The sequence below is a fragment of the Sparus aurata genome, chromosome 1, assembly GCF_900880675.1.
Source record: "Sparus aurata chromosome 1, fSpaAur1.1, whole genome shotgun sequence".
Lineage (NCBI taxonomy): Eukaryota > Metazoa > Chordata > Actinopteri > Spariformes > Sparidae > Sparus > Sparus aurata.
In genome coordinates, this window is record NC_044187.1 from 8,436,662 (window position 1) to 8,447,482 (window position 10,821).

General features: G+C 42.2%; 1 protein-coding gene across 2 annotated transcripts; it reads right to left on the reverse strand.

Annotated features, from left to right (window-relative positions):
• Positions 1-206: 206 nt before the first annotated feature.
• LOC115578688 (dynein light chain 4, axonemal) lies at positions 207-4,517 on the reverse strand. Of its 2 annotated transcripts, none has more exons than XM_030411816.1 (4): positions 4,396-4,517; positions 3,797-3,876; positions 1,511-1,594; positions 207-1,308 (listed from the first exon to the last, which is right to left on the reverse strand). In XM_030411816.1, exons 2-4 carry the CDS (start codon positions 3,866-3,868, stop codon positions 1,144-1,146), a joined length of 321 nt encoding a protein of 106 aa, XP_030267676.1. In that variant the 5' UTR covers positions 3,869-3,876; positions 4,396-4,517; the 3' UTR covers positions 207-1,143. The 2 variants fall into 2 exon arrangements, with proteins under 2 accessions (XP_030267676.1, XP_030267759.1); XM_030411899.1 differs by having other exon boundaries at positions 4,330-4,406.
• Between the last annotated feature and the right edge of the window lie 6,304 nt (positions 4,518-10,821).

Below are 10,821 nucleotides of genomic sequence, written 5' to 3' on the forward strand. Positions count from 1 at the left end.
ACCACAGCAAACCAAATTTGCTCTTAAATTACCAGAAATCTTTTTCACACCTCGGTAGCAATTATTCTTTCCCTTGCTGGGGCTACAAAAATTACATTAGCTTGTGATAAATTTGACATAAATTGCCGCGTCAAAAATATAATGAGCGTAACTGAACACCTGTAGCGAACATTAAGTATCATGAAGAACACAGACGGCGATTAAGGTTCGTATTTCACCACATTTCAGAGTTTATTGTACAATCAGGTCAAGTCACACAAAATGATCCATTGCACTGGATCATTAAAAACTGGCATCAACATGAAAACAATCACATTGCTAATATCACCCAGCGAGGGGGGGATATTAATAGGGATTATTACAAACACCTTTACAGGGAGAAAAGGTGGATCAGGTGTAGTGTTCGCTCGGCTCAGGACACTCTTGAGCCTTTCAGTTGTAAGAAGATGACACTGGTATTTAAAAAGAAGTTTTTCAAGTCGCATCAAAATATGTACACATAAAAAATATTAAAAATCTTATTGAAAGACTAGTGCGGTTGGAGAGAGAGAGAGAGAGAGAGAGAGAGAGAGAGAGAAGAGAGAGAGAGAAAGACACGTGTGAAAAGTCACAGATGATGTGGACAGTTTACTGTTGCACAAACTGCTTTGAGGGAGGTGACGATGAAATGTTATATTCAAAAAACAGGTGTGTGTCCAGCACACACAAACATATAAACTCACTCGCACGCACACACGCTCCCTGAAGAGGAATGAGGATAAAGGACTTTGGAGACCCTGGCTGGCTGTATTGTTTGTAAAAGTTGAGCTCGCGTTCTTGCACATGCACGCTCACAAACGTTCAGGACCATGGGCGCGGCTTCAGAGACGGACGGAGAGTAGAAAACAAAGAGGAAAAAGGAAAAGTGACGGACAAGGCAGGAAGCTATTTTTTAATGCCTACCAGCCAAAGTGACTGCTGCACTCAAAGTTTACTTTCGAACTGGACAAGATCTCCAACTGATGGTTTATTATCTGCCACAGTGGCTGGCGGTGTGATCAAACTAACCCGCCGACAGAAGTGTGACCAGCATCTGGCTGGCAGCTGGTGTTCGTTCCCAGCCCAGAGACCAGGTCAGAGGGGAGGAAGGACCGCGAGGAGGTGCTACGAGCACTTCCACACACAAACAGCCAGACTCCCTCCGAAGAACATGTAGAGCAGGTTCTTCACTTCGTGCGTGACCTCGAAGCCGAAGCCTTCACCGATCACCACGTGCCACGAACTGCCAAACTTCTTGTCCATTGACTCCTTGATCATCTTCGCTGCACTCTGAGAAAGACGGCGGGGACAAAAAGGGAAAATCTTTATATGTAGGAGGTAGAGAGTGAAGCCGTGCAGTGCGAACAAAAAGCAAAAAGTCCAGGCACAACACCGCTGACAGCGTGTGATTTAATTTTCTTGCAAAAGCCATTAACTGCAGGCACAGCGTGGCAGGGAAAACAATTTCCGACCACACGAAACGTTCACTCACCTCATTGTTGGTGGCAAACTTCTCACAGGCTGTGACACAAAGCTCCATCGTCTCAACCCTCATTTCCTCCGGCATGTCCGTGTGCTGGAGACAAACACAAAGGTTAAATGTTAGACTCAAGATATTAAAAAACAGAAATCTAAATATAAGCCCGTAACACACTCTGAACATGTCATACGAGCACAGTGCGGTAGCTGGTATGTACTCATCCAGGAGGCAGATAATGAAACTGCTGCTTTTCTGACTCATGTTGGTGCTGGGAAATAGGACAATGGTGTATTCACACAAGCTGGCGTGTGTCACCATGGCGATGATGCACGTCCGGACAACATAGGTGTGTGTCGCCCTCAAGACTCAGTCAGAGAAGTCATAACTGTCTCACATCCAACTGACTCTTCTGATGGTAAAATAAACCTCCTCCACCCACAGATGTGTTCGCAAACATTTCTGAAACTTTCTGAAACGGACAATCTGACATCCACGCTCGCTTCACACCATAACTGACCAGCTGTGCAGAGGCGGGGAAAGGAGCCGGGGTTTGAACTTCTCTATCCATCTCGTGTCAACTATTTCTGTTGCTCTTCATATGTACGACCAAGTGCAACACGACGAATATCTTCCAGGAGAGAGGATCTGATGTTGCGTGCAGTTGTAGCCATATTTAAACAACATCTCCCATCTTCTACCTTTATTGTGCTTGTTCAGAATAAAAAAAACAAAAAACACAAACCTTCAGTTCCTGGTGTTGCTGCTCAACATTCCCGACAAATTATAAATTTACGTCAAAAAATTGCGAGTGATTATCAACAATGTGACAGGAATTACCTCCCCACGTTTGTTTCTTGTGTCATATTCACTCGAGATAAGCAAAGTTCACATTATCCACCGGATATGATGTCATGGCTAGATATAACATTAACATTTCCGAAGTGGAGGTTTATTTTATTCCCGCAGCAACAGTAATGATGAATTTAAGGTTTCTGCCTGCTTTCTTCACATGTTACAAGCATAAATATATATAATTGCAGCACATTTGGATCAAGTAACAGATGTTTTGCGGTTGTACTTTAATATGACAAACTTTTTGTCGCTCCTAGACTTCTCTGGCATCTCACAAATGTCGTACTTGTTCAGTAAAAATAATTTAATACGCCAAAGCAGAGAGATGCCGATTCTCACAGGACTTATATTACTTCAGGACTTTTGACTTTGGTGAAATATTGAAGGTAATTTGTGTTGGAATCTTTAGTTCACAAATTACGGTCATGGCAGAAACACACAGGATTAAGATCATGTAGCAGGTTTGCACCTTTAAAGTCGGTTTGCCAACTAGCAATAAACACAGAGAAGAAGAACAACATGCTGTTGTCGCACCTGTGTAGAGCTACATAATGTAGACAACACACACATATATTGTCGCTGGACGGTGTTTTTTTAAATTCAGAAGAAGACGACACAAATTGCACCTTGCAATACATGTTCAGCAAGTTTTTGGAGTGGATGGAAAAATCTGAGTTCATCGCAATAAATCTTATTAGAGCCATGAATACTAAATCATAAATCATCCATCTTTGCCTGCCACAGCTTCAACTTTTTACCCTCAGGGGTGCATCAACTACAGGTTCTGAACTTATTTTTAAAAATACAAAAATGTGACATTATTATCCATTTCAGCCATGAGAAGCAGGTATTTATCAGTATCGGCTGACAAAAATCCATATTGGGCATCCCATTGTAAAGCATGTGTTGTCTTGTTTGCTAGTTAAATAAACTTTTAAGGATCTTCCATCATTTAATGTGTGAGGATGTCGTCAAAGTACATAAAAGTTTTCCTGTCTTTTACGACAAGGCATGGTTTCTAATATACACTGGTTACATATTCTGTAAAAAAAAAAAAAAAAGAAACATACTCTCATGCATTGAAACTACAGATGAGTCACTATTGCATCTGCTAGTGAACTTGTTTGTGCTTTAATGGCTGAGTCAGCACACAAAGCAGCAATTTGGCCAATTGGGAAGTTGTCTGTCATTTCCAAAAGGCAATTTTAGAGAGTTGACATTTATTTTTGCAGGTACATTTCATGTCCCCGTGAAACAAACACATCTTTACTATAAATACTAAAACCCAGCAGCCTAAAATTTGGAGCCTAAAATTTGGAGCCTACACAGCACAAGACAACAATCAAAATGTGATCTGGACGCTGTCACTGCAGAACAAGCAGCTCCCAACCACAGTCAGGATGTTCTTGTCCTGTATCAAGAGGCACTGTCCCGTTTCTGTCCTACCCTGATGAGAGGGAAGCTGTGCAGTCTCTTGTAGTCGGCCTCCTCTTTCTTTCCCTCGCCAGTCCCAGCCATTCCGACTCCTGGGGAAAAAAAGACATTTCCTGAATGTTTAAAAAGAACCCACGTAGAAACAAAGTCAACAAACAGCTTGACAACATAAAGCGTTTCATCAAGGCGCGCGGACAGACTTTCACATCTGTGGCTAAACACTCTTGTAACATGACCCAGCTAGGTTCACTAGCTTAAAAAACACTTAGCCAATGCTAACTAGCTACAACAAGTATCTGTTAGTAGTTTGAGTAAAAATAAGCCGAGTCTCCTTCAGTCCGCATCGACAGATGTCGCATGTAACGGTCGGTTCGTTGACGTGACCAGGCGCCGTCAGGTTAGCATCCGTTACCAGCGAACCAGGGTTTTACTAGCTGGCTAATTAGCTTAGCTTGTTTGGTAGCAAACAGCTGATGCTACCGGTTGATGTCTCCTATCTACAAAAACGGCTTCTTTAAATCGTCAGTCGCAGTGATACGACTTACAGTGGGTCGTCGGTGGGTCATAAAGGCGGAGTGACGGAGGCGAACACACGGACGTGAGTTACTTACGAGGCCTTTGTCCAGCGAAAACTTCTGCTGTTGGACTCCCAGTTCGGTTGTTAGGGAGACATTTTAAACAACTGATGTTCAAGGGAAGCCCCGCCCACTACAGCCAGGCTTCATTCCTATTGGTTCAGAGTCTGTCAATCAAAAGAAAGACTATAAATGCATCTAGCAAAGGACTCATTATTCATTCATTTTAACTGACATATTTCACATTTTTTAAAAATATACATATATTTTTTTAAATGTAAATCTTTCCGTTTCCATTAGTTTTTTTTTTCTTTTTTCTTTTCTCTTACTCTGTTTATTGTTATGCATCAAAATACCGAGGCAAATTCCTTTTATGTGATTCTGATAATTATTGGCAAAAAAAAGTACTTTCATTATTTAATATTGTGTTTTATTGTTTAAGCTATGGATCTTTATATCTGATGCATAAACAAAAAGTGTGCCTAAATGTTGCTGATGGAAGTGGAGCTAAATTTAATGACTTGAATGGCTGGTGCAATTTTATTCTATAACAATGCAGTGTATTTGATATCGAATAGAATAGAATAGAATAGAATAGATTGTTTTGATTGATATGTTATTATTGTGTCATGTACAAATAGTGTGCCCTGCCTGAACGGCCTCACAAGGCACCATTGTCAGTAAAAAGAGCAAACAAGAATAGCACAGAATAGAATGGAATGCCTTTATTGTCGTTGTTTGCTGTGCAGTGCCTTAAATCAATAGATTTCACAGACACACACACACACCTGTCACTAAAATAAACACAAATACAAGTACAAAAAAAGCTTTAGAGCACTAATTGTTAGTTATTAAACATAAAGTACATAGAGCGTTTTGTGTGTCAAATCTTAGTCTGTAAATTTGAAAGAATTTGCCTCAGAAATGTGTGAAAGTAGAAGCCAAACAGAATAAAATTGAAGTCAACTTGAGTAAAAATCAGAATCTATGCACCATTGTTGAGTGAGTACACTCAGTAACTGTGCACCACCGTGTATCTGTCCATCTGTTCTAAAATTAAACCGCTGTCTTTTGCTCTGCCTGTGAGTAAAACCTCTTTTTCTATCCTTCCCTTCTCATCCCTCTTACTAAATCTGACCCACATTCGGCTGGAAACATCTGGGCGGGATCCCCAGGTGGAGCGTTTTGACCCAGAACTGTCAGTCAGCTCTGCACGCAAAACCACAGACATCACACCCAAAACCACGCTCAGTCCCACGCTGTCCAGGTGAGGCTCGTGTCCGTTCACCTGGTTTAATCGTGTGCATTTAGCCTCACGCGCCTGCTTGTAATGAACTGAAGCATCTGGATTAATTACAAACAATGACTCTCCTCTCGATTAGAATTGATTATCTAACACTGGAGAGACGAACGGATCACGTGGTAATCGTTCTCTTCTTCTTCTTCTGTCTCCTCTGTCCTTGTCTGTAAACTCTCTTTATGCAACCACGAGAAGGATGCGGCTAAATTTAAACCCCGTCGCTCACCTCTACTGCCTCCCTCCTCTCAGGAGTGCGTTAGCTCAGAGAAACAGGGAGCCATTAACTGATTGCACAGCGGCAGATTACGTTATGAAATGTTTTGGCCCAATTTGGTTTGGTAGCATTGGTACGCGAGCCAAGTAAATACAGTTTGACACAACAGTCCAGATTCAAGGTCCACTCACTCTTCAGCTCATCATCTGTCTGCCTTCTTGTGTCTCCTGTCTCCCTGGACGGTGTTTTGACAGAGACGTAAAGAAACAAGGAAATCATAAAGAATTTTAAAGGAAGAATTTACCAAAAGATTGACATTTTTCTTTTTTTTTTTTTTTTGTGGAAAATCAGGTAAAGTTTCATATTCCACAAGTTTCCGAAGCAGCAAAACTGCGTTACAGCAATCACATAAGCAGCTGAAGAAGTTTTTTAAAAAACAAACTAAAGTCTCCAGAAGCCCAGAGATCCAAAATGTATTTAAAAAAAAAAGTCTTCTACACCCACAAAGTGCGGTTGAGCTCATGGACCCACTTCAGAAAGCCAGAAAACCAGCTTTTTTTTTTATCAATTTGGGATCTTGGATTATGCTGGACAAGCTGTGCAAGCCGTCTACTTCAGGTGTTGACAAGAAATGTTTTGTGGACTACATCCAACTTTCCATTAGCTTGAATTTTCATCTTTGTGTGACGTGTCCCTTAAAAATGTCGTCAGTCTGCTGGTGTCGGCTACAGGCTACAGGTCGTCATCAGTGGAAGGTGGCAAGTTAACATGAACCTTGAAAATCTTGGATCAAATGAAAGTTCAGCGGCGACCATGACAATGCAGCTGACTGCGCTCGGCCGATTACCTTCGCTCGAGGCGTGAACATTACAGGCTACCAGGGCAACCTTAGAAATAGTCAACAATAGTATTCTGACAATCACACTGCATCACACAGCCTTCATCATCTTCATCATCTCCATCATCTGCATCATGGACCTTGAGTTGGAATTTGTTTGTCAAAGTATTGCCAAGGTCAAAAATAAACCTCAGTGCTCATCAGATAAATACGTTTGTATAGCTCGTCTATGCCTCATGAATGAATCACTGGGGTTTTTTTGTTCTTCTCTTTGTCCTGTTCTGAGGATGATTTGACAAGTGAATTATGTCTATTTGGCGTGAAGGACACCGCTTAAACGCTACGAGAAGAAAATCACTGTTTGGAACAGGCTGAATAACAACAGGACAGAAAAGATAACTGTAAAATGTTATTTAATATACATACTGTGTAATGCTGCTGCTACACCGTAATTTCCCAGCTTGGGATCAATAAAGTATATCTATCTATCTATCTATCCATACGTGTTTCATTTCATCTCCATGGGAACACATGTTTAACACCTTAGTTTATATTGTTATGTCAGCGGTCCCCGTCCGTCTCGATCGCGTACACAAGCCCGTGGACGTTTTGTTCAAGTTGTTTAATGTGGATTTCCCGCGACGCTCGACTGGATGCGACTTCATAAATCTTCTCCGGAGCCTCGTCTCAGTTCCTCGTCCCTGCTCCGCCAACAGAGACCAACAGTGGCTCGACGTTTGGTTTAAAAATTTGATTCCACCAACACAAATTAACGACCGGCCTCCAGCAACAACACAGAGGCTCCGCGGGGTCCCTTTAACACGCGAATCCTAATCAGAGTGCGCAGAAGGAAAAGTGAAATGGGGGTTCATTACGGCATCTGTACAAGAACAAGAAAATATCTCCCTATTGTCAACGAAACGATTTTTATTAGTTTGATTGCTACATCTCACAACAGGAGAACTGACTATATGTGATTATAGCCACTTGCGTATGTGGGTGTCTGCAGCCATCTCGGATCAAGCGCGAAACATCTTGAAATACATTGAAAGACAGCGAGCGAGCGGGCGTATGATACCCGGGTGAGAGACTTGCAAAGAGACGTGCCAGAGGGCTGGAAGCTAAGCAGAAATAACGAATGTCAAAACAAAGCAGGAGGCCGGTAGAAACGGAGACGGAGGTGTTTCTGACAGACGGCGCGGTGAAAAGTCTCAAAACTGCTGACGAGAGGTTGAAAAAAAAAGAAAGAAAAACACAGAAGAGGAGAAGAGTGGCGGCATGAAGACCTTGAGGAGAGAATTCATCAGGACGGGGAAATAATCGAAGAAACATTTTGTGGTAAATAGAAGATGAGGCTTGAGCGAGCACGCTGCCACACACGTGGGAAGACATTCAAGGTAGGAATGTTTGGATGATGGAGGAGAGGGTTTGAGGGTGAAGCGGCTCAAGGTGAAGTAGTGATCAACAGCGAAATCACAGAGCAGATATGAAGGGACGTGGACAAACTGCTTGACTGGAGAGCTCGCTGAAAAGAAGCGATGCTGTGCAAAAGAAAAAAAAAAAAACCTCTGGTAATCTGTTTGTGCAGTCAAGAGGAAGGCTGACACACACTGCCAGCATCTGCTCTGCAGGGGATGAAAACACTGGAGAGATATTACGAAAGGAATGAAGATTCGAGGTAGAAATTAATATGTGAGTCGGTGTATTTGTGTACTTGTGCATGTGCGTGAGAGAGAGCGGTGGTGGGCGGCAGCGGGGGCGAGGGTGGCGGTGGGTCACGTAAGGATTTCCATAAATTCTGCCTGCCTCAGAGAGAGGTAATTAATGTGTATCTATAATTCAACAAGCGGAGGAAGCAGATTGTCGGGGAGGGGAGCGTAAGAAGACCCCATGTGACGCCGCTAACGAGCTGTGACAGAGATCAACGGGGAGATGGAGCCGAGAATCAGCGAAGAAAAAATGTTCCCTCGCCGGATGACTCACTGACTGTAGGCCTGACTGATTACCTCACTGACTTGCAGTGTTTGATGACTCACTTACTCATGCACTCATTGATTGATTTGATTTGTAACTGATCAATGGGCCACCCAGCGTTGTTGAAATATGGAAACGACAGCCTTGCTGAATTTGAAAATATCAGAAATAAGTTCAACATCCTCAGTAAACTCTGATCCTGGCCAACATCCAAGATGCTGGCCAAGATGCTGCTGAAATGTTCTTCAAATGGGTGATAATGCTACATTTTCGCTAATAATGCTAGTTGTGCAAACTGCACCAAAGCTGGAGACCCAGACTGTACATTTATAACATAAACTTAATATGTCTTGGTTCAAAATAGGGCTCTATAAGACAGCAAGCCAGTTAGCATGCTAACTTCATAAATATCAAGCGTGTTGACAAGGAGAGCTGCAGGAATGATGTGTTTTTGTACGCTAACGCAAAAGTTAGCATCACCCCTGGGTCCCTCGACAAAAAGCCTATGAGAAATTTGAGCTGGATTTTGGATTTTTGCCTAAAATAAGTGACACAAGTTTATGATACTTACAGGTTTTGTTCAGCAAGAGAATCTTCACAAACACCAATTTCAGGGTTTCCGATGTAAAGTAATTCTCTAGCCGTAAAAAGCTAACGTTAGGCTATAAACAGGCTACGCTGCGGTCGCATGATTTAAACGCCAGAGTCTTACCACCGTTACTATGCATGTTTTCTATAAACTGATCAATCTACAGTTTGTGAAGATGGAACTGGAATCGTTTGCAGCTGAAGTCGGCCTGTAAAGATGGACGAGTGAGGAGATGAGTCTCCCTGTTCGGCATGATGATGTTTAATGTCCCTGAAAACTCTCGTAGTCTCATTTTGCCACTTTTCAAAACACGTAGGCGCTTTATAATTCACCTGTGGGACTTTTCAACGTGTTTTTATGTCGCTGAAAAAACCTTGGCAACCACACACCTCATTCAGGCCATTAAACAGACACCAATCAAAAAAACACTTGACTTTGAGACGAGGTAACCGGAGGTGCAAAACTGCTAACTGATTTCTGGGTTTTAGGACTCATTACTAACATCAAAACTCTTATTTCTTCACGTTCTGTTGTTTATTTTAGTCCATTTTTCCATGTTTCTTAAATATTGCACCTTTTAATAATGGGTAGCTATCATTTTAGAATAATGAGTGCAGAAATCTATCATTTTTATGAGTGAAGAGTACAGAAATGGAGTTACTTCCACTGGTTTTTTTAGTATTTGCTTTTTTAGCAGCAGCTGTAGTCGTGGTAGTCATGGTGGTGGGATTTCTACAAGTGGGATTGGAAAAAAAAAATACTTGGACTTTTATAACTTCAGAACTAGGCAGAGATTTTGTGCTCATACAGAAAAGTCAGGAAAATCAAGCGCAAGTGAGACAAATAACATTATGAAATGCTCGCAGTGGGAGGTTACACATCGGATCACAGTTCAGCTGAGACCATCGCCAAGAAACGGTTGTGTGGGCAGATCAGTAGTCACGAATCATCGTGGTCTTAGTTAAAACTCTGAGTCATCTATTTTGTCTACATCAAGGATCAGACTTTCTCTGATGTCTCTGCTGAAAGCTCACCTCCCTCGCCGTCCATATTAACACACAGGCACACGTGTCGGCGGCGAATTCATCCCCACGTCTGAAAGATGCAGCTAATCTGACAGCAGCTAAATGAGATTAGGCTTCATACAGTACCCGTGTGTGTGTGTGTGTGTGTGTGTGTGTGTGTGTGTGTGTTTGGGTGGGAGTACAGCTTGTGTGACAGGTCTCTTTACACCTGTCAGATCATCTGGATTACACCTCAACTAAGCAGTAGCTGGGATACTTTAAGCCGCCATGACCCTAACACACACACACACACACACACACACACACACCTATACAATCTTGTTTTCATCACTTGTGAGGTATTTACATAGACTTACATTCATTTCTTAGAGCCTTACATAACACTAACAACAGCCACTGCTTGCCTACCTGTGACCTTAACCCAAGACTTAACCCCAAAATTAAATGATGGACGTCGGGGGGTCCTGGTCCCCACAAATCTGTCGGACCCCAGATGGTGAGTCAAATTCTGTTTTTTATAGA